Source organism: Zonotrichia leucophrys, chromosome 14 (genome assembly GCF_028769735.1).
Source record: "Zonotrichia leucophrys gambelii isolate GWCS_2022_RI chromosome 14, RI_Zleu_2.0, whole genome shotgun sequence".
Taxonomy (NCBI): Eukaryota; Metazoa; Chordata; class Aves; order Passeriformes; family Passerellidae; genus Zonotrichia; species Zonotrichia leucophrys.
In genome coordinates, this window is record NC_088184.1 from 14921184 (window position 1) to 14944674 (window position 23491).

General features: G+C 55.8%; 3 protein-coding genes across 4 annotated transcripts; 2 read left to right on the top strand and 1 right to left on the bottom strand.

Moving 5' to 3' along the window:
• The first annotated feature begins 3320 nt into the window (after positions 1–3320).
• Positions 3321–6067, top strand: GNG13 (G protein subunit gamma 13). The gene is made up of 3 exons (XM_064726253.1): positions 3321–3547; positions 4590–4712; positions 5607–6067. Exons 2-3 carry the CDS (start codon positions 4615–4617, stop codon positions 5710–5712), a joined length of 204 nt encoding a protein of 67 aa, XP_064582323.1. The 5' UTR covers positions 3321–3547; positions 4590–4614; the 3' UTR covers positions 5713–6067.
• Positions 6068–6377: 310 nt separating this feature from the next.
• On the bottom strand, positions 6378–18923 carry CHTF18 (chromosome transmission fidelity factor 18). Of its 2 annotated transcripts, XM_064726254.1 has the most exons (22): positions 18794–18923; positions 18492–18656; positions 18243–18369; positions 17988–18162; positions 17813–17902; positions 17647–17699; positions 17308–17449; positions 16570–16782; positions 16360–16457; positions 15606–15729; positions 15382–15509; positions 14503–14596; positions 14326–14424; positions 13438–13568; positions 12841–12994; positions 12536–12760; positions 11354–11503; positions 10378–10508; positions 8978–9110; positions 8096–8206; positions 7394–7451; positions 6378–6642 (listed from the first exon to the last, which is right to left on the bottom strand). In XM_064726254.1, exons 1-22 carry the CDS (start codon positions 18897–18899, stop codon positions 6506–6508), a joined length of 2844 nt encoding a protein of 947 aa, XP_064582324.1. In that variant the 5' UTR covers positions 18900–18923; the 3' UTR covers positions 6378–6505. The 2 variants fall into 2 exon arrangements, with proteins under 2 accessions (XP_064582324.1, XP_064582325.1); XM_064726255.1 differs by lacking the exons at positions 6378–6642; positions 7394–7451 and adding an exon at positions 7477–7597.
• A 178-nt stretch (positions 18924–19101) lies between these two features.
• Positions 19102–23491, top strand: RPUSD1 (RNA pseudouridine synthase domain containing 1). The gene is made up of 6 exons (XM_064725785.1): positions 19102–19542; positions 19731–19922; positions 20015–20138; positions 20626–20728; positions 20811–20912; positions 21058–23491. Exons 2-6 carry the CDS (start codon positions 19741–19743, stop codon positions 21444–21446), a joined length of 900 nt encoding a protein of 299 aa, XP_064581855.1. The 5' UTR covers positions 19102–19542; positions 19731–19740; the 3' UTR covers positions 21447–23491.

Below are 23491 nucleotides of genomic sequence, written 5' to 3' on the forward strand. Positions count from 1 at the left end.
CTGGAAAATTGTGAATTTCACCTGGAAAATGGGTGAATTTCACCTGGAAAATCATGAATTTCACCTGGAAAATGGGTGAAATTTACCTCGAATATTAATTTCACCTGGAAAATTGTGGATTTCACCTGGAAAATGGGTGAAATTCACCTGGAATATTAATTTCACCTGGAAAATTGTGAATTTCACCTGGAAAATTGTGAATTTCACCTGGAAAATTGTGGATTTCTCCTGGAAAATTGTGAATTTCACCTGGAAAATTGTGAATTTCACCTGGAAAATGGGTGAATTTCACCTGGAATATCATGAATTTCACCTGGAAAATGGTGAAATTCACCTCGAATATTAATTTCACCTGGAAAATTGTGGATTTCACCTGGAAAATTGTGGATTTCACCTGGAAAATTGTGGATTTCTCCTGGAAAATCATGAATCAGCTCTGAGGGTCGGGGTCCCTGTCCCTAAATCAGCTCAGGATCGGGGTCCCTGCCCTAAATCAGCTCTGAGGATTGGGGTCCCTGTCCCTGTCCCTAAATCAGCTCTGAGGATCGGGGTCCCCCTCCCTGCCCCCAAATCAGCTCTGAGGGTCGGGGTCCCTGTCCCTAAATCAGCTCTGAGGGTCGGGGTCCCTGTCCCTGTCCCCAAATCAGCTCTGAGGATCGGGGTCCCTGTCCCTAAATCAGCTCTGAGGATCGGGGTCCCTGCCCCCAAATCAGCTCTGAGGATTGGGGTCCCCATCCTTGGCCCCAAATCAGCTCTGAGGATCGGGGTCCCTGTCCCCAAATCAGCTCTGAGGATCGGGGTCCCTGTCCCCAAATCAGCTCTGAGGGTCGGGGTTGGGTCCCTGTCCCCAAATCAGCTCTGAGGGTCGGGGTTGGGTCCCTGCCCAGCTCCCCTGGGCTCACTGGGACATTTCCAGCTGCTCTCCCAGCCCGAAATCCCGGATTTAATCCCGGGACTATGGAAATGGCAGCTTAACAGATGTTATCTGCTCGAGAATCGTGCAGAGCCCAGGGAGCTTAATCTGCAAAAACCAAGGGGGGCTGCACCCCAAATCCATGGAATGGGAATGGGAATGGGAATGGGAATGGGAAGGGAAGGGAAGGGAAGGGAAGGGAAGGGAAGGGAAGGGAAGGGAAGGGAAGGGAAGGGAAGGGAAGGGAAGGGAAGGGAAGGGAAGGGAAGGGAGCCCTCCTGCTCCTGGCACTTCCGAAGGACACAGAAAACGCATCATTTTTTAATAGATTTTAAATATTTTATATAGCTATTTCCTATGTATATCCTATAAGATGTCTCTTTCAGGAAGCCTTTATATTTTTTAATGTCTTTATTTTTGTTTTTATTTTCTATTTTTATTTTATTTCTATTTTTATAATTTTATATTTTTATATTTTTATTTTTTATTCTTTATTTTAATATTAGTTTTTAGTATTTTTACTTTTATTTTTATATAAATTATATAAAATTATAATTATTTTATATATATATTATATATATATTATAATTATTTATATATATATTTCTATAATAACCTTCTAATTATAGCAGGTTATTATAGAAATATATATATAGAAATATATATATAATTTATATAATATATATAGAAATATATATATAATTTATATAAATATTGGTGTCTATTATTTATATTTATATATTTATTTTACTTTTTTCTATTTTATATACTTATTGTTTATTATTTTTAATATTTATATCTATTTTGTGTATATTTTTATTAGATATATATACATAAATTTAACACGTGTATGTGTGCATATATATGTATTTCTATGCATTAAATGTTCTCATAATGAATAAAAGATAATAAATCTGATCTAGAAATTGTATCCTATCTACATAAACACATATGTGTAATATGAATTTATTTTCCACTTCAATTTGATTAAAATTAAAATATAGATTTGATTTTATATATATATAATTTGGTACGTGTAAAAAAATATATACGGACATGTACTCTCTTGTTTTAGATATTATTTAATTTTTTATTATATATAAAATCGTGGGCCTGGATGGTCTTTAAGTTTCCTACCAACCCAAACCATTCCATCTCTTATATATATATATATATTTTTTTTAATCAAAAGTAGAATATATATATTCTACTATATAATATTATATATTTACAAAATTATTTATATTTATACTATTATTTATAATATAATATATTTATATTATTTATTATAAAATATTTATAGATATATATATATATAATCTCAAATATAAATGATAATATTTAAAATTTTTTTATTACTTTATATTTATATTCCACCTTCATCTCCTTTCTCCCCCAGGGAATTCTGTCCCTCAGGAAAGGGGGAGTGGGACCAGCCCAGCCCAGGTGTGATGCAGAGACACAAAATCCAAATTAAATCCAAATTTAAATCCATAATTAATATTAAGTCCCTATTTCTATTATTTTTATTTCCATAAATATTCTGTATTTATTCCCTGGGGGAAGGAGGAGCCCTGGGCCAGGATTTGGGTGTGGGCTTTGCTGTGTGCAAACCTTGTTTGTTATTTTTAAGCAACAACTTTTACCCCAGGTTTATTTTTAATGCCTTAACGAAGGCAGGGGCGGTCCCACCTCTGATTTTCCGTTGATAATTTTGGCTTTAATCAGCTCCAGCTGTTTGGGAGCTTTTGTCCTTCCCTGCAAACCCCTCATCAATAATTCTGATTAATTCTGATTATTGATGACGCTGCCCTTTCACCTGCCAGGTATTCCATCCCAGCTGCTCCCTTCTGCTGGAAATCCTTTTGTTTTCCACTTTTTCAGTTATTCCCAGCCTCTCCAGCTTCGGGAAGGGGGAAAAGCCACAAAATCGAGGGGGAGCAGAGGGGGAAAGGGAGGAGGGAAGGATGAGGGAAAGGATGAGGGAAAAGATGAAGGAAGGGTGAGGGAAAGGATGAAGGGATGAGGGAAGGGATGAAGGAAGAATGAAGGGATGAAGGAAGAGATGAGGGAAAAGATGAAGAAAGGAATTAGGGAAGGGATGAAAAACAGGATGAGGGAAAGGGATGAGAAAAAGGATGAAGGCAGGGATTGGGACAGGGATGCAGGAAGGGATCAGGGAAGGGATCCAGGCAAAGATCAGGGCAAGGATCCGAGCAGGGATGCAGGAAGGGATGAAAGAAAGGATGAAGGCAGGGATGAAGGCAGGCATCAGGACAGGGATCCCAGCAGGGCTCCAGGGCCTCCCTGGGGATGTCCCCACCCGTCCCCTCCTCCCTGTGCCCCTCAGGGCCGGGAGCAGCCGGGATAACCCCAATTCCAGAGCCGGGCCAGGCACCAGGAGCCGCCTCCATCCCGGGCGCTCCAGCGGAGCCAAATCCCCGGGGAGCGGCGGGGGGAGGACTCAGCCGTGATCCCTCGGCACCAGCCGAGCATCCTCACATCATCCCGAGCATCCTCATCATCCCGAGCGTTCGGGGCCGCCGGGAGCCGGGGAGGCTGCGGGAGGAGCGAGGGCAAGGCCAGGGCTGCAGCTGCGGCCCCGTTTCTCTGCTGTCGGTACCCCCAAACCAGGTGCGAGCGGGGATGCGCGGGGTCGGGGCTGCTCCTGGGGCGGGGAGGAAGCTGATCCGGCCGGCAAGGAGGCTGATCCCGGTCGAGTGGGAAGGGGCTGATCCCGGTCCCGGGGCTGGGAAGGGGCTGATCCCGGGAATGGGAAGGGGCTGATCCCGGTCCCGGGCAGGGAAAGGGGCTGATCCCGGGAATGGGAAGGGGCTGATCCCGGTCCCGGCTGGAGTCGGGGATCCAGGCGGGAGGGAAGGGGCTGATCCCGTCAGGGCGAAGGGCTGATCCCGGTCCCGGGCTGGGAAGGGGCTGATCCCGGTCCCGGGCAGGGGAAGGGGCTGATCCCGGTCCCGGGAAGGGGAAGGGGCTGATCCCGGTCCCGGGCAGGGGAAGGGGCTGATCCCGGTCCCGGCTGCAGCTCCGGGGATGCCAGGCTGGGATGGAGCTGTGCCCAGTCAGGGTCTCACCATTCCCTGCCCGTTCTCCCGGAGCCGGGGCACCCCCGCGGTTCATGGGCTTGGGGACAGGGGAATGTCCCCTTGTGCCACCGGGTTTTGGGGTGGCACGGGGGCCACCCCGCTGTGGGCACCGATTGAGCCCCCTCAGCTGCTGTGCCTCAGTTTCCCCATCACGGTGTCCTTCCCAGGGTCACTGCTGGGGGACAATGGGGTGAGGAGTGCAGAGGGGTTTGCTCTGCTCCCCGAATCTGTGCTGGCCGCTCCCTGAGCCGTTTCCAGCGCTCTTTAGGCTGCCCCAAATCCCTCCTGGTCCCTTCAGAGCAGGACAAGGACAAACAGCCCCTTCCCCAGGAGCCTCAGCTGCTCTGAGCCGCTCCCCACCCAAATTCCAGTCAAATCTGCCTCGGCCCCTGAGTTTTGCATGAGAGGAGAACCAGGCAGCCTCTGCCTCAGCCAACACAGCCCCAAAAGCTCCCTGAGCCCTTGGCTGCTCCTTGAGGGCTTGGGAACCTCCCCAGAGCCTGTCCCAATTACACTTTGGGGTGTAATTGAGGGATCAGGGCAGGACAAGGCACCAAAATCCCCATTCCCAGCCCAACGGAGCCCTCGGAGAGCGCGATGGATGAGTGGGATCTCCCACAATGGAAAAAAGAGGTGGAAAGCCTCAAGTACCAGCTGGCCTACAAGAGGGAGATGTCCTCCAAGACCATACCTGAGTGAGTGGGGATTTTTCCTTTTTCCTCTTTCCCCTTTCCTTTCCTTTCCTTTCCTTTCCTTTCCTTTCCTTTCCCTTCCCTTCCCTTCCCTTCCCTTTCCTTCCCTTCCCTTCCCTTCCCTTCCCTTCCCTTCCCTTCCCTTCCCTTCATTCTATGTTATCCATAATGCCTAAAAAATAATAAATCTGATCTAGAAATTGTATCCTATCTCCATAAACACATATGTGTAATATGAATTTTATTTTGCACTGCAATTTGATTAAAATTAAAATATAGACTTGATTTTCTATATAATTTGGTATGTATAAATATATATATATACATACATGCACTCTCTTGTCTTTGTATATATGATTTATTTTTTTTATTATATATAAAATCGTGGCCCTGGATGGTCTTTAAGGTTCCTACCAACCCAAAGTATTCCATTATTCTCTTTTATATGTGCCTTTTAAAATTAAATATATATATATATATATATATATATATATTTATATATATTATATATATTATATATATATTATATATATATAATACGTATTATATGTATTATATATATTATATATATTATACGTATTATATATTATATATATAATATATTATATATATTTTAGAATATATATTGTATATTATATATTTTATATTATATATATTATATAACATATTATATTATGTAACATATATTATAATATTATCTTATATTTTTATACTGTATATATATATATGTAATCTCTTTTTAAAATATATATATTCTACTATATTATATGTTAGAATGTTACAGTAGAATCTGCCCCCAGGGTGCAGATCCCCCCTTCCCAGAGCTCTCCAGAGCTCGGGATCCTTTAATCCCCAGCTCCCCCCGGGCCGTGCCCGCCCTGGCTCCCCTCTCTGCAGGTTTGTGAAGTGGATCGAGGACGGCATTCCCGAGGATCCCTTCCTGAACCCGGAGCTGATGAAGAACAACCCCTGGGTGGAGAAAGGCAAATGCATCATCCTGTGAGCTCCGTCCCCCTGCAGGGCTCCCGGAGCTCCGGAACCTGAACCAGCCCTGCCCTCTGCTCCTCTCTGCTCCTGTAGCTGTAGGAGGGGGTTTAGAAATGGGGAACCCCCCAGGATGGGCAGCCTGGGGGAAAGGAGCAGCAAAGGCTGCCCAGGGCTGTGCTGCAGCTTCATCTCACACCCCTGCCACCCACAACCCGCAGATTTCTGCAACTTGTAAAGAAGCTTTTTATAAAACCCCCCATTTTTAGTGATTTTAGATACTTTTGTACACTGTAGGATATTGCTTCCCAGCAAACCAGGCAGAACCTGGCCCCTCGAGTTTATGTCTGAAATAAACACAGCAATACTTCACCATCCATTTTTTTAGATCCGTTTTATTTCTTCTTTTTTTTTTTTTAAACAAAATAAGCAGATAATAAAAAAGATAATAGCCCAAAATCATGGGCACACACAGGCCAGCCATGGGTTGGAAAGGCAAACCCAGCTGATCCTTCAGCTCCAGCTTCATCTCCAGCTCAGCTCAGCAAGGTCCTGGAGCAGATCCCTGATGCAGAGGCTCCCCTAGAGCAGGTCCCTGATGTAGAAGGGCGCCCCTAGAGCAGGTCCCTGATGCAGAGGCTCCCCTGGAGCAGATCCCTGATGCAGAGGCTCCCCTAAAGCAGGTCTCTGATGTAGGGGTGCCCCTAGAGCAGGTTCTCGATGTAGAAGTGCCCCCCTAGAGCAGGTCTCTGATGTAGAGATGTAGAAGATCCTCTAGAGCAGGTCCCTGATGTAGAGATGTAGAAGATCCTCTAGAGCAGGTCTCTGATGTAGAGGTTCCTCCTGACAGCGTTGGAGAAGCCCTCGTTGAAGCGGAACCAGACGTCGCTCCTGCCCACGGCCTTTCCCATCTGCAGCTCCAGGCACTCCTCCTTGGAAACCTGGGGGGCTGCAGCAGCAAAATCCACTTGAAAAACCTTCAAACGATCAGCTGTGCCCTGGCTGGAGAGGGGGATTGGGGGAGGCTCTGGAAGGGCAGAGCTGATGCTCCCAAATCCTGGATGCTGCAACCAAAAATTCCCCCCGAATTCGCTTTGGATGGGGCAGAATCCAGGGATGTGCCCACAGGAGCTCCCTGCCAGCTGGGCTGGGCTGGGTTTGTCCCCTGGGGATGGGGATGAGGGACAGGAGCCCCTCTTTGGGAATGGGGAGAGGCCCCAGTGGCACCCAGGGCCACCCTGTCCCTGTGTCACCCACCTGGGGATGGAGCCACCCTGTCCCTGTGCCACCCACCCCATTCTGAGGCCACCCCATCCCTGTGCCACCCACCCAGAGCTCAGGAACACTCTGTCCCTGTGCCACCCACCCAGTTCTGTGTCCCTGTGCCACCCACCTGGGGCTGGAGCCACTTTGTCTCTGTGCCACCCACCTGGGGACGGAACCACCCTGTCCCTGTGCCACCCACCCCATTCTGAGGCCACCCCATCCCTGTGCCACCCACCCATAACTCAGGGACACTCTGTCCCTGTGTCACCCAGCCAGTTCTGAGGCCATCCCATCCCTGTGCCACCCACCTGGGGATGGAGCCACCCTGTCCCTGTGTCACCCACCCAGTTCTGTGTCCCTGTGCCACCCACCTGGGGATGGAGCCACCCTGTCCCTGTGCCACCCACCCAGTTCTGTGTCCCTCTGTCACCCACCTGGGGCCTTGGCCGCCTCTTTCCTCTGGAGTGGCCTCCCAAAAAAGTCCAGTTCAGGCTGTGGGGAGCAAGCAGCAGCAATGGGGGTGGCTCTGGGGCACCTGCACTGGCAGCTGCTGCTCAGGGAGGGACAGAACCAGGGCAGGGCTGACCCTGGGCACGGCTCAGGCACCCCAAGAGCAGAGCAGGAGCCAAATGCAAATCCTGCAGGATGGGCCAGAGGCCTGGGAATGCAAACAGCATCCAAATTTGGGGGAAAGGCAAAAGGTGAGGCTCAGGTGGGGTTTTACAGGCAGGAGAGGGCTGGCAGCCGAGCCCTGGAGAGGGGCAGTGCCAGGGAAGGATCCCAGCTCCTCTTGGAGCCCAGGGTGGGATCGTTCCAGAGCAGCTTTTCCAAGCTGCTTTCCCACAGAGCCCAAATCCAGCTATTTCAGCCCAAAATCCCCACAGCCCCTCCCTCCCCCAGCCCTGAAAACTTCCCAGGACACACCCAAAATGTCACCCAGCCCAATTCGTGCCAATCCCAGCGAGGCCTTTACGGGACACACGGAGCTGGGCTGGGCTATTAAAGGAAATGGACTAAAAATCCCAATTGCAGGGGAGCCAGGGAGGGCCTGGCAGCCCAGGAAGGGCTGGGGGGAGGTGGGGCAGGAACTGGGGCAGGAACTGGGGCAGGAATTGGGGCAGGAATTGGGGCCTGACCTTGTCCTGCAGGGCTGCTCTCCTCACGATGTGCTCCAGGCGCTGCTGGTGGTTGGGGGTCCCCGCTGGCTCCGCGTCCCCCAGCTCCTCCCCGGGGCCATTCCCGGGCTCCTGTGGGGAGCACAGAGCTGGGCCAGGCTCCCCTCGGGCTGTCTGAGCTCCAGGACTGGGCACTGAGCTCCTGTCACCCCCCCTGGCCCCATCCCACCCAGGTTGGATTCCAACATCCCAAAGATTTTCCCATCATTTTCTGCCTCCTGGGATCAGCCCCAGCCCCTTTCCCTGGGATTTCACATCCCCACCATGTAAACAAGGAGCCTTCAGAGATGTTTTTGCAGCTTCTCTTTGTCCCACACATCTCCCAGGAGCCTTTCTGCTGCTCCAAGGAGCTCCCAGGGATTAATTATCCCTCTGGCACCAGGGCAGGGCAGGCATCAGCTACACCCAGGGATGTTTCTCCACCTTTTCCACCCCTTCCCATCTTTTCCTGCCTCCAGGAGAGTGGGCAGAGCCACTCCGCTGCTCCTGGGGGCTTTGGGAGCTTTGGAAGTGGCAGCAGCCAGGGAAGGGGAGGCAGGGAAGAGTTCAGGTACAGGCCAGGTACAAACAGCAGCCAAAAATTCCCACTGAAAATTCCCACCTAAAAATTCCCACCTAAAAATTCCCACCTCCTCACACCCCTCACTGGAAGGGCTCAAAGCTTCAATTCCCTCCAGAATCCCTGCCAAAAGCTGAGCCCTGCAGGCCAGCCCAGCTGTGCAGGGGAACAGCTGCAGCCAGGGGGGTTAATCCTGGATTTCCAACCCGCAGCTTGGGGAAAAAACACATCCCTGGGCATCTCCTGCACATCCCCAGCCCTGGCAGCCCCCTGGGGATGCCCACCTGGGCCAGGCTCCGTGCCTCTGTCCTCCTCATCTTCTCCAGCTCGATCTCCCTGGCAATGAGCTGCTTGGCCTGGTAGCTGAGCTGCCTGCGGGCCGGCAGGGCTGGGAAACGGCACACGGCCTCCACATTCCTGCAGCAGGGAAAACAGGGAACAAACCCCAAAAATCAGCCAGCTCTGGGCAGCCTGAGAGCCCCAGCACCTCCCAGCCCTGCCCCTGGTCATTCCAGTGGGAACAAACCCCAAAAATCAGCCTGTGATTTCACCCTGTGCTCACTCTGTGCAGCCTGAGAGCCCCAGCAGCTCCCAGCCCTGCCCCTGGCTGGTTCCTGCCTCGGTTTCCCCCCGTGCAGGAATGGGAATGGGGACGCAGGAGGGATTAGAGGGGTTTAATCCAGCTTGAAAGCAAAAAGAGGAGATTGGACAGATTGCCCTGAAAAGCTCAGGGGCACAGCAGCAGCTCAACCTTCAGAGCTACCCCGAGGTGCCCCCCCAGACAGGTTTAATGGGAATCCAGCCAGGAACAGGAATTTGGGATCATCAGAGCAGCTGGATTCTTAACAGGCCTGATTCAGTATCCCCAGCAACGAGGAGCCACCAGTCCCTCTGCCAGCTCTGAATATTTCATATTTATCCACTAATTTTCTGCTATTTATCCAATATTTATTCACTATTTATCCACTAATTTGCTGCTATTTACCCACTATTTATTCACTATTTATTTACTATTTATTCACTATTTATCCACTAATTTTCTGCTATTTAACCACTATTTATCCATTATTTTATTTGCTATTTATTCACTATTTATCCACAATTTAGTCACTATTTATTCACTATTTATTTACTATTTATTCACTATTTATCCACTATTATTGCCCCTAAAACAAAAGGAGCAAAGCCCCGAGTCAGGCGGCTCTGCAGTCACTCAGAAATCAGCTGTCAAAGCAATGCTTTTAAAGAAATAAAGGCCAGGTTTTGCTGGTGACATCAGATTGTTTGGCAGAGCTGCCAGGTGCCACAGGGAGTGCCCAGGTGGGTGAGCCCTGTCCTGCCACCTCCTGGTGAAGCCACAGGAAGCTGCTCCCTTCCCTTTAATCCCACTAAAGCCAACCTGCTCAGCCCCAGCCCAAGGGAGGGATGGCCCAGCTGATGTGGGGATGGAGCAAAGCCAAAGTTCCCAACCCCTTCCTGAGGATCAGCACAGAATCCTGCAATGGTTTGGGTTGGGAGGGATTTAAAACCATCCAGCTCCAACCCTGACCCCTTCCACGTGCTCCAACTCCCATCCAGCCCTGCCTTGGACACTTCCAGGGCTGGGGCGGCCCCAGATTCTCTGGGAATTCCGTTCCAGGGAAGGATTCTGACTCCCAGTGCCCTCCCCAGCCCCGGCACTCACGGGTCCAGCTTGAAGACGTACTGGCCCTCGGGCAGGCGCTCCTGCAGGTAGGTGAGGTTGTAGGTGAGCATGGTGCTGATGAGCTCAGCCAGCTGCTGCTTCTCCTTCAGGCTGTAGAGCTGCGTGTTCACCTGCCCAGGGGACAGCACAGAGCTTGGAAACCCCAAACAGCCCAGGTCATATTTTCTGGAAAAATCCATTCACCCAGGATTTCTCTCCTGGGAAGCTGAGAAGGCCTCAGAGAAAAATGAAAACAGTAATGATCTGATTTGCTTCTCCTGTGTATGGCTGCTTTGGAATGTGTTTGGAGATTGTTTCATTGGTTTCGTGTCAATTGTTTTGACTCAATGGCCAATCACAGTCAGGCTGTGTTGGACTCTGAAAAGAGAGTCATGAGTTTTTCATTATTATCTTTTAGCCTTCTGTAAGTATGCATTCTCTATTCTTTACTATAGTTTGAGTATAGTTTAGCATAATAATATGATATGATATGATATGATATGATATGATGATATGATATGATATGATATGATATAATATAATATAATATAATGTAATATAATATAATATAATATAATATAATATAATATAATATAATATAATATAATATAATATAATATAATATAATACAAATTAGCCTTCTAAGAACATGGAGTCAGATTCATCATATTCCTCCCAACAATTTGGGATCCTTCCTCACCCATTTTCTGGGTGAGGAGGGACCCAGATCAAGTTTAGTTCTCTCTTAGGGACACAGAGCAAGGACAGACCCTCTCCAGGGTGGGGGTGACTCTGAGGGCTCCCCAAAGCCCAGCCCAGGACCCCTCCACACCGTTGGGCACCTCAACACTGTCCCCAGCTTCTGCACCAGCCGTGACACCAAACCCAGCCCGGATTTGGGACACAGACCCAGGCTGGCTCCTCAGGGGGGGTTCCAGAGGGCTCTGGGGAGCAGGGCAGGGCAGGGGGCACTCACAGGGCGCAGTTTGGGGGCGATGATGTCCAGCAGCAGGCACAGCACGTCCAGCACCAGCGCCTGCTGCCCCGCGCGGCTCCGGGCGCCCGGCGCGATCCCCGACACCATGGACAGCACCAGGTTCTGCATCTGGCCCAGCTTGGCCGCGGCCTGGGGACAGCACGGGGTGGGGTGGGATGTGACAGCCTGTCCCCAAAGCCCAGCTCTTTCCAATAACCCCTCCCTTGCCCCTGCTGAGTGCTGTCCCTCAATCTCGGCATTCCAGCAAGGGCGTCGTGTGATTGGTGAAGTTCAAAAGATGCCTCTCAGCCATCACTGGGCCATCCAGGTGTCATTTGTCCCCTGAGACTTCCCTGGTTGGTGGGATCCCCACCCCTTCCCTCCCCCTCAGGTTAAAAAGACACAGCAACCACGCAGTTCTGTGGGAGCTGTATCTGCATTCAGAGGCCTGTGGGCCAGAATAAAGCTCTGGATCAAACCCTCCAGCAGAACCAACTCCTTTCCTTCACCTTGCCTAAAGCCTCTCTGCTAGAGGTAAACCTGAGCTCCTGCATGCCTGGACTTGTCCCAAGAACCCAGCTGCAGCATCCAGCCAGCCAAAAGTGTCTCTGAGGTGAAACCACCACACATCCAGCCAGCCAAAGGTATCTCTGAGGTGAAACCACCACAAATCCAGCCAGCCAAAGGTGTCTCTGGGTGAAACACCACACATCCAGCCAGCCAAAAGTGTCTCTGAGGTAAAACACCACACATCCAGCCAGCCAAAGGTGTCTCTGGGGTAAAACACCACACATCCAGCCAGCCAAAGGTGTCTCTGAGGTAAAACACCACACATCCAGCCAGCCAAAGGTGTTTCTGAGGTGAAAACACCACACATCCAGCCAGCCAAAGGTGTCTCTGAGGTAAAACACCACACACCCAGCCAGCCAAAGGTGTCTGTGGGGTAAAACACCACACATCCAGCTAGACAAAGGTGTCTGAGGTGAAACACCACACATCCAGCCAGCCAAAAGTGTCTCTGAGGTGAAACCACCACAGCTGCCACCCTTGGTCAAGCAGCAAGAGCCAGGCCAGCCCGGGCATGTTCCATCCAGGAATATTGGTAATTAACCCCAATACACAGGGACCCTCAGGGGTGTCCTGCAGGCACAGGGCTGGCTGTCAGAGCCCCGCTGCACTCACCTCGGGCTGGCTGCTGGGGTAGGCCAGGCGGGGCACGGCGGCGGCGGCGAAGAGCAGGTGGAAGGCCACGGGCAGGAAGGGCAGGTAGCGCAGCAGCTGGAAGCTCTGGGCCTGCAGCACGGCCCTGCCCAGCAGGTCACAGAAGCCCAGCCACTCCAGGGCCAGGCACACGGAGCCCAGGCTGGAATCCCGCACCTTCATGTTCAGGAAGTTCTCAAACAGGCCCTGCAGGGGAGTGTGGGATCAGGTGGAGCTCACCTGGATGGGGGTCTGAGCCTCCCTCCAGCCCCCCTGGCTGCTCTCACCTGGGCCAGCTTCTCCTGCTCCCCCGAGGAGATGGAGAGGTGCAGGATGTGGTGGAAGCGGTGGGAGGAGGAATTGAAGCCCCCAGGGTGGGACAGGTCCTCGTCCCCCAGCTGGAGCTGGGCTGGCAGAGAGGGGTCCATTCCTATCCTGTGCCTGGGGGAGCCCAAAGGGGAGAGCTCAGGGTTTGGGTTTCCCAGGGCTGGAGGAATACAAAGCACCTGGAATGGTTTTAAACTGAGAGGAAAGGTTTAGAAGGAATATTGGGAAGGAATATTCCCTGGGAGGGTGGGCAGGCCCTGGCACAGGTGCCCAGGGAAGCTGTGGCTGCCCCTGGATCCCTGGCAGTGCCCAAGCCAGGCTGGACAGGGTGTGGAGCACCCTGGGACAGTGGGAGGTGGCACTGGATGTGCCCTGAGGTCCCTTCCAACTCAAACCACTCCAGGATTCTATGATGGACACAAATCCCCTGAAGAAGCTGCTCTCCAGGACCTTGCAGGTCTCTCTTGAACACTTCCAGGGATGGGGCAGCCACAGCTTCTCTGGGCAATTGGATCACCACCCCCAGGCACCCAACAATAAAAACCCCCTCCTCCTACCTCTGGGGCTTGGGCAGCTGGAAGATCTCCTGCCAGATGGAGAAGAGCCCCTTGTTCTGGTCCTTCAGGCCAATCCTCATGGTCTGCACCATCTGCACACTCAGCTCCTTCTGCCCTCGGCCGTGCAGGAACTGCAGCAGGAGCCAGGGATGGAGGGGATGGGGATCCCAAAGCCCTTGGGAACAGCTGGACACAGCCACCCCCCTCTCCCTCCACGGGTAGGGCTCAAAACACCCCAGGGGACCGGGAGATGCTTCAGGATGTGACTGGAAGGGATTTTTGTCCCCTCTGTCCTTGTATGAGCCTGGAGCTGCAGCAGAAACGTGGGCCATGCCATGTCCTGATGGCCATGCCCATGTCCCCAGGGCCATCCCCATGTCCTGATGGCCATGCCCATGTCCCTAGGGCCATTGCTGTGTCCCCAGGGCCATCCCCATGTCCTGATGGCCATGCCCATGTCCCCAGGGCCATTGCTGTGTCCTAATGCCCATCCCTGTGTCCCCAGGACCATCCCCATGTCCTGATGGCCATGCCCATGTCCCCAGGGCCATTGCTGTGTCCCCAGGGCCATCCCCATGTCCTGATGGCCATGCCCGTCTCCCCAGGACCATCCCCATGTCCCCAGATCCATGACCGTGTTCTGATGGCCATTCCCATCTCCTCAGGGCCACGCCCATGTCCCCAAGGCCCTGACAGTGTTCCCAGAGCTCTCCCCATGTCCCCAAGGCCCTGACAGTGTTCCCAGAGCTCTCCCCATGTCCCCAGAGCTCTCCCCATGTCCCCAAGCCCCTGACAGTGTCCCCAGGGCTCTCCCTGTGTCCCCAGAGCCCCGGCAGTGTCCCCAAGGCCCCGGCAGTGTCCCCAAGGCCCCGGCAGTGTCCCCAGCACCTGCAGGGTGTTGATGCAGGAGCGGATGTCGCTGTCGGTTTTCTCGCAGAGCGCCAGCAGCGCGCCCGTGTCCGCGCGCATTCCCTGCCGGAGCGCGATCTGGGGACAGACAGGGCTCAGCGGGGAGGGGACAGCGAGCCAGGGGGACAGGGGACAGGGCCCTGGGGGAGCACAGACCTCGCTGAGGCGCTGGGCCAGGCGGGAGGGCGCGGTGCGGGGGAAGCTGAGCAGGAAGGATTGCTGCCGCAGCGGGCGCAGCGCGGGCACGAACCTGGGGAGGGAAACAGGGGGATGAGAGAGCCCAGCAGGGAATTCCCTCCTTAATCCTGGAATTACTGAGGTTGGGAAAGACCTCCCAGAGCGTCGAGTCCAATCATTCTCCCAGCAGTGCCAAGTCACCGTGAAATGATGTCCCCAAATGCCACATCCACACAGCTTTGAAATCCCCTCAGGGATGGGGACGCCACCTCTGCCCTGAGCAGCCTGGACCAACCAACACCTGGCTGTCCTTTCCAGGAAGGAATTCTCCCAAATATCCAATTTAAACTTTCCCTCAGGCCGTTCCCTCTCCTCCTGTTCCCTGGAGCACAGCCCTGGCTGTCCCCTCCTGTCAGGAGCTGTGCAGAGCCACAAGGTCCCCTCTGATCCCCCTTTGCTCCAGGCTGAGCCCCTTTCCCACCTCCCTCAGGGATTCTGCAGCCCCTTCCCAGCTCCCTCAGGAATTCTCCAGATCCTTCCCAGCTCCCTCAGGAATTCTCCAGATCCTTCCCAGCTCCCTCAGGAATTCTCCAGATCCTTCCCAGCCCCCTCAGGAATTCTCCAGCCCCTTCCCAGCTCCCTCAGGGATTCTCCAGCCCCTTCCCAGCTCCCTCAGGGATTCTCCAGCCCCTCCCCAGCTCCATTCCTTTCCCTGCACACCCTCCAGCCCCTCAATGTGAGGAGCCCAAACCAACCCCAGGACTTGAGGAGCTGCACTCAGACACTCCCAGCAGCCACCTCCTGTCTGGGGGCAGGGTTTGGTGTCCCTGTCCCCCCTCCTGGGCAGGTGACACTCACTGGTCATTGCAGATGCAGATGATGGGCCGGAGCAGGAGCCCCCCCTCGCGTCGCCGCCGCCGCCCCGCGCCCGCCTCGCCCTCGCCGTCCTTCCTCTGGATGATGGACAGCAGGACGTTGATGGAGGCCTGGGGGGAAGGAAACGGGACGGGAGGGATGGGTTCCTGCTCGTGGAGCGCTGGGGGAGCTGTTACTGGGGTGGTGTTTGAGGGGCCGGTGCTCACCGCGGGCGCGCCGTCGATCTCATCGATGATGAGGCAGTTGGGCCTCTCGTGGGAGCCCAGCACCGACCTCATCTGGGTGGCAGCTTCAATCCTGGTCTGGAACACCTCGGGGCTGCGGTCATCGCTGCGAGGGGACATGGGGACAGGTGACTTTGGGCGTGGGGACACGGCCGGCATCATCCCTGGGGCAGCATCACCTCAGAACAGCATCACCCCTGGGACAGCACCATCACTTCCAGAGCAGCATCACCACCAGCATCATGTCCAGAACAGCATCATCTCCACAACAGCATCATCATCTCCAGAGCAGCACAACCTCCACAGCACCATCACCTCCAGAACAGCACCACTTCCATGCCACCATCACCTTCAAAACACCATCACCTCCACAGCACCATCACCTCCATAATAGCATCACCATCACCTCCAGCATCACCCCTGGGACACCATCACTTCCAGAACAGCAACACCTCCACAACATCATCATCACCTCCAAAACAGCAGCACCTCCAGAGCAGCACAACCTCCACAGCACCATCACCTTCAGAACAGCATCACCTCCATAATAGCATCACCATCACCTCCAGCATGACCCCAGGGACATCATCACCTACAGAACATCTCCACCTCTGGGACACCATCACTTCCAGAACAGCATCACTTCCAGCATCGCCCCCAGGCCACCATCATCTCCAGTATCGCCTGCCCTCTTCTGTGGTCAGGGCATGGGCTCACCTGGCACCCAGGGGCTCACCTGGCATTCATCTCCACAGCGTTGTACCCTGCGTGCCTGGCGATGACGTGGGCCAGCGTGGTCTTGCCCAGGCCAGGGGGCCCACAGAGCAGGGCCACCTGTGGCACACAGAGAAGGTCACCCCTGGAGAGCTTCCTCCTCAGAGGGGACAATGCTGCTCCTCAGCTGGAGGCAGCACAGGGAGCCACAGCCGCGTCCCCTGTCGCCCACCTTGTGTTTGGGTCTCTTGTGCTGGTCCAGCTCGGCCTCCAGCATCTCCTCGGTGAGCTGCACCTTGGTTTTCCACTTGTTGGGATGTTCCTTGGCATGGCTGAGGGGGGGATTGGCTGCAGGGTTGGGCTTGGGCTTCTTGCCAGCCTTGTCCTTGCCGAACACCACCGTGTCCCACAGCTTGAGCCACTTGAGCAGGCAGCGGTTGGTGTACTGCAGGGAAGCAGGGAAAATCCATGGAACCTGGGGAAAGCCAGCTGGGGCAGAGGAAAGCTCTCCTTCATGGGGGAGGCTGCTCAGGGTTCCACCTGGCACCTCCCTGGGACAAGGTGGGGACATTTCCCTTCCCAGCTCAGCCCCCATCCCTCAGGAAAGCTGGGTGAGTCACACCAGCCCCATCCCTGCTGGCCCTGCTCTCTCTTGGCTCAACTCAGCAATTCCCAGCACGTCCAATTCCCTACAAAACTTCTAACAATCCCCAAAACAATTCAAAATAGCCAACAATTTCTAATTAAAATCCTCTCAATCTTTTTTGTCTCATTTTGGTGACATTCCATAGGTTTATCTGCCAGAACACCCCCAGCTTCCAGTGCAAAGCTGCCATCCCAAGCTCCCAGGACTGCTCCCAGGCAGAGCAGCACAGAGACAGCCCCCCCAAGCCAGTGCTTCCAAAGGCAATTCCTGATCCCAGGGCATGACCCCACCCATGCCAAGCCCCCCCTTGTCCCAGCACCTCACATCATCACTGAGCAGCTCCATGTAGCGCTGGGGGGTGAACTTGTCCACCCAGAGGCAGTGGGATGCAGGCTCCTCCTGGGCTGCTGGGGCTGTGTCCATGCTGGGATCCGGGCTCTCGGTGCTGGCCTCGCTCCCCAGGCAGCTGCAGCATGGAATTGAGGTACCCCAAAGCACCCCAGCAGTCAGGGCAGGGTGGGAACTGCACGCAGACCCCCCAGGCTGGGGGTAATGAGGGCAAAAAGGCCCCTCTGCTTGCAGGTCCCCCATAATCTGATTGTGAGGGAGGCAAATCCAGCAGCAAGGCAGGGATTGGGGAGGGATTTCATGCCAGCACCTCACCTGTTGATGATCTCTGTCAGCTGCTGGGAGGCCTCCAGAACCCGCCTGCGACGCTTGAGCACAAACACAGAGGGGTCATGGCTGGGGACAGGGATTTATTTGGGAGCCAGCCCTGTGGCCAGCAGGGGTGCCAGGGACTCAGGGGAAGGGCAGGGACATGCGGTACCTCCTCAGCCACCTGCTCCTTCAGGTAGGAGAAGGGCACCCCCAGCAAGTGGAGCGGCCTGCGAGCGTTCCAGCCCAGGGAATCCGGGAGCTGCAGGGACACAGCACGGCCAGCGCCCGCCTGAGCCACCTGGAGGCCACCGAGGAGCAAAGCCGACCTTCAGACCCCTCCTCACCTCCAGCCCTGTCCTGCAGGGATCATCCCTCAGCACCAGGAAGACCCTGGTGCCCTGGGTGGATGTCACATTGACGTAATCCTCCAGGATGGGGGGTCTCCTCAGGACCCTCTTCTTTTCCAAGGGTGGTGTGGTCTGCATGGGGACCATTCCACTCATCTCCAGCTGGTTCGAGCTGGAAAACACCAAATTCCTTCAGCAGGGGAAGGGACCTTCCACTCTCTCCTGCTAAAAACGGGGTTCAGCGTGGCCAACCTGGTATCGTGGGGAGCCAGAGGTGCCTCTGGGCCACCATCCCAGGGGACATCAGGAGCCAGCTCATCGTCTGCACCGAAATCCAGCTTCTTAACAGCTTCCAGGCGCTGCCGCTTCGGCTTCGGGGCTGGAGCAGGAGGAGAGCATCACTCACTGACGGACGGTGGTACCCAGGGATGCTCCAGCACCCGGCACCGCTCGGGATGGGGAACAGGGGCAGCAGCACCCGGGGAACCGGGTCAAACCTACTGCGAGGCTCGGCTGCTGCCGGGGACACGGCGGGGACACAGTCCCGGTCCCTCTTCTTGGCGCCGGTGCCGCCGGGAGAGTCCCCGGGGAGGTCGGGCTGCTCCGGCGGCTGCCGCTTGCTCCGGAACTGCGATGTTTTGGGGCCGGCGGGTGGGGACGGCTCATCTGCAAGAGGGGTCACACCACGGTGCCGGTCACCGGAGGGGACCCGCGGCGGGACGGGCACACACGGGCGCGCAAAGCACGGTCCTGCCCGCTCCCTCCCTCCGCCGCCTCCCGTCCAGAGCCGCAGCAGCGCCCACCTCCCAGCTCGGCCAGCACCTCCAGCTCGTCGGCGAAGCGCTCGTAGTAGCCATCGTCGGGCCCGTCCTCGGCCCAATCCTCGGGCCCATCCTCGGCGCTCGCCATGCGCCGCTCCCGCCCCGCCGCCGCCACCGGCCCCGCGCCCGCCGCGCTTCCGCCCGCGCGCGCCGCGGAGCCGACGCTGATTGGGCGCGGGGCGCGAGGGCGGAGACGAGGACGGCGCTGATTGGACGGGGCGCGCGGGAGGACGCGGCGGGGACGGCGCTGATTGGACGCGACGTGAGCGCTGCCGGGAGGCGCTGCGGGAGCGGGCGGGGCCGGGGGGCGGCGGCGGCGCTGCGCGGGTGCCCCCGGCCGGGTCCGGGTCCGAGTCCGGGTCACCTCCGCCCGTCCCGGGTCACCTCCGCCTGGTCCAGGGTCCTCTCCGTCGCACGTGTCCCCGCCCCGCGTCCCCTGTCCCTTCCCCTCTGTCCCGTGCCCGCCGGCGGAGCCGCCGCGCTCGCTGCAGCGGGGAGCGGGGAGAGGCCGATGGCCGCCGCCGGGATGGGCAGAGGCAGCACCGCACGGCTGCGGGGCCTCCATGCGTGACAGCGGGGCGGGCATGGGCCTTCCGTGCATGGCGCCGGGGCAGCCCGGGACAGCGGGACAGCGGCGGGGCCGTGCACTGTGACATCGGCATGGCCGCGGCCGGAGCGCTGCGGTAGCGTCCGCACCGCCGTGGGACCTGCACCCGCACGGTGTGACACCGGTGAGCCTGGGGACAGGCAGGGTGACAGCAGGGTTGCAGGTGACCTCGGCAGCACCGGTGCATGTCCGTTCCCTGCTGGGTTATCCCACCTCCAGGCCCTGCCCGTCCCGTGTGTCCGGGGCTGCTGTGCCCATCCCACAGCTGGCGGTTCCTCATCCCGGTTCCCCCTTGCTCTCTGTGCCCCGCAGGGCGCTGGCCATGGAGCCGGGCACCATCGACAACCTGTCCATCCTGTACCAGAGCTCCGACTTCATCGTGGTCAACAAGCACTGGGACCTGCGCATCGACAGCAAGATGTGGTACGAGACGCTGACCCTGCAGAGCCAGCTCAAGCACCGCTTCCCCGAGCTGGCCGACCCCGACACCTACTACGGCTTCAGGTGAGCGCCTGGGCACCGAGCCCGGCTCTGCCCTCTGCTCGGGACACTCCTGAGATGCCCTGGCTGCTCCTGTACCCCCGTGTCCTTCCCAGGTTCTGCCACCAGCTGGATTTCTCCACCAGCGGGGCTCTGTGTGTGGCACTCAACAAAGCGGCGGCGGGAAGTGCCTACAAGTGCTTCAAGGAGCGCCTGGTGACCAAAGCCTACCTGGCCCTGGTGAGCCCTCCCTGCCACCTCCTGCCCTCCCTGCCACCTCCTGCCTGGCCTTCTGGTGTTCCTGAACACCTCTGCCCTGAGGGAAAGCTGAGGGACTTGGGGGTGTTCAGCTGGAGAGGAGAAAGATTCAGTGTTGGAGCTTAAAGGGGCTCCAAGAGAGCTGGAGAGGGATTTGAACAAGGGCATGGAGGGACAGGACACAGGGAATGGCTTCCCACTGCCAGAGGGTGGGGTTAGGTTGGATATCAGGAAGGAATTCTGGCACAGGGTGCCCAGAGAAGCTGTGGCTGCTCCATCCCTGGAAGTGTCCAAGGCCAGCTTGGATGGGGCTGGCAGCAATGTTGAAGGTGTCCCTGCCCCGACAAGGAGTTGGGCTTGGGGAAATGAATGGGCTTTAAGGTCCTTCCAGCCCCATCCTTTCTGTGATTCCATGGGGGGTGGGTGAGGAGCACGTGCCTGGGCTCAGTGTGCACGTTCCTGTCCCCAGGTGAGGGGACACGTGAGCCAGAGCCGGATGTCGATCCGCTACGCCATCGGGAAGAACACCACGGAGGGCATGACCCACATGATGTGCATCGAGGGCACAGAGGGTGAGCAGCCCCATCCCCTGCTCTGCCCACGCCCCCAGGGATGCCCTGGGGCATCACAAACCCTCTCTGGATCTCCTTGCAGGCTGTGAGAATCCCAAGCCGTGCCAGTCGGAGCTGATCGTGCTGGAACATGGATCCTACAGCGGAGACCCCGTCACCAAAGTGCTGCTGCAGCCGCTGACAGGTGGGGACAGGGGCAGCTCTGATTGGAGCAGAGCCTGAAAAGGGATGAGGGAAGCAGGGGGACAAATGCCATTAGGTGCATTGTCACCATGCCCTGAAGGAGGCATTCAGGAATTCCCCATCCCTGATCCCCACTCTCCCCCTAGGGAGGACTCACCAGCTCCGGGTTCACTGCAGCGCCATCGGCCACCCCATCGTGGGGGACTTCACCTACAGCCACCGGCAGGACAGCAATCCCTACAGGATGATGCTCCACGCCTACTACCTGCGCATCCCCACGGGCAAGGAGCTGATCGAGGTGTGCGCGCCCGACCCCTTCGTCACCGCCATGGACAGCAACTGGGTGCCCCAGCACGTCACCCAGCGGCTGGAGGATGTCATCCAGGAGCTCAAGGACAAGGGGACACACAAGGAGGAGGAGGAGAGCCAGGAAGCTGCCAGAGAGGAGGGAGCAGGGGGGGAAGGCAGCAGGGAGGAGACAGAGGAGCAGCGGGTGCAGTGTGAGCAGTGGCTGGCTGAGTGGGCTCTGGAGTGAGCACAAAGCACCTCCCTGCATCTCCAGCTCCAGCCTTGTCCCAGCGGGTCCCCACGGAGCCCGGCGCTGCCTCCACACCTGCACTCCCTCTGTGGCTTCCCTCGCTCCTGGGGCTGGCACCAGGTGGATTTTAGGAGGGGTTGAGGTGGGGTTATTTTGTGATGTCCATCATCCGTCTGGTCATGGGATGTCCCTTTCCCAATTCTGAGCCTCAGCAGCAGAGTGTGTCACACTCCATCTTAGAGTGACCCCAGAGCTTTCCTTGCCTGTCCTGGGGCTCGGGCACAGCTGGGCACTGCCTTTGCCTTGGACATTACCACAACCTTTCCATGCTTGGATGCAGAATTGCAGCCCAGCATAGGGAGGGGAGAAGGTGCTGGGTGCAGCTCCAGTGTCCCTGTCCCCCATTCCCTCACTCCAGCTGCTGGGCCATGACTGGGGGCTGGAGCACATTGTGGGGACACTGAGAGTCCCCCAGTCCCAGGGTGTCCTGTGAAACTGGACTGGGATGGGCATGGAAAGGTCCCTGCTCCTTGCCCCCTCCCTCCCTCATCCCACCTGGGCGGTTTTTAAAGGTTTGGTGAAGGTGAAGGAGTTGATACCAATGGATTTTAAACTTTTTTCAATTTTCTAGGAAGAGAATCTAGTCTTTTAGGGTTTGTAAAATACGGGTGGTCTCAGGAATGAGGTATTTTTAGTACTTCTGTGGTCAGAGAGCCAGCAGCCCAAAGCTTTTTTAATGGATTTTATTATTCCTTCTTCTAGCACTGCCTTTCCTGCTTTTATCCCTGCTTCAGGTCAGAGGACACAAGTCCCTTTCTGCTCACCCACCTGAGGAGGGACCAGTGTCCTGTGTAGGTCCCATGGGGTGGTTCCTGCCTGGCAGGTTTCCAGAGGGTCCTGCAGGCAGGTCCTTCAGCTGGGCAGTTTGGGAAAGCTCTGCAACAGTAAGAAAAGGACAAAGGTGAAAGAAAGGCTGAGAACTGATGGGAAGAGCAGGCAGGAGCTCAGCTTTGACAGATGCCAAGAAATTTCCTCGTAAGTGCCCTTGCTTTGCTGATCATCCTGCTTCGCTTTCCCCTTCCCTGCTCATCCTCTGCTGCCCGTGGGGGACATTTGGAAATGAGGAGAACAGGACAGCTGGGGAGGGACAGCTGGAGCCACACAGCCCCATCCCAGGGCTTTCAGGCACCACTTCAGCATGTACCCAGAGTTGTTGTCACCTCACCAGCCCCATCCCGTTGAAAACACACATGATGGGGTTCACACAGCTGATATTCCCACCCCGAGGGGGATAAAAAGTCGCAGCCCTCTCCTTGTGGATAAACACACCCTGCAAGTCACCGAAATCCCAGGGTGGTGGAGGGAGAATTGGGTCACCTGTCCTAAGTGTCCCTTTGTTTTGTGGCTTGGTGCCACCACTGCAGGGCGGGGATGGCCTGAGGTGCCAGCCCTGGGCACTGAGCGGGCACGGTGGGCTCAGGGCCGGTGCCAGGGGGCTTTGAGAGCAGGAGGATCAGGAGCCCCTTGTCCTTCCTGCCAGGCCGTGTGCCCGGGAAGGGCCGGGCAGGTCCCACGGCCAGGAAGGAACCTGTTTGCCAAAGATTCGAGGGGTGACGCGCACGGGAGGTGCTGGAGAGTGACAGCAGGGATTCACATGTCACAGGGGGGACCCGGCCTTGCCCGCACTGGGAGCGGTTCCTGCCGGGAACACGGCCGGGATGAGGGGTGGGAACATGGGGACATGGCTGGCACCTGAGCCCGCCATGTTTGTGTGGAGGAGCCCTCACACCCCAGCCCAGCCTTTGCGTGCTGCTTCTCCCCAGCGCCACAGATAAAAGAGAGGGAATTTTCCTTACCCTGCAGAGTTTTCCAGGCGCCCTTCCCAGCTGCTTTCCAGGCCAATGTCCCCGTCCTGTCCCCTCCTGCCCGCGGGGCTGCGGCTCCTCCGGTGCCCTGGGGTTGTGGCGTGGCTGTGATGTCCCGTGCACTCCGCAGTTCCAGTTTTGGTGTATTTGCTGTATTAAACGTGTCTCTGCCCTTCA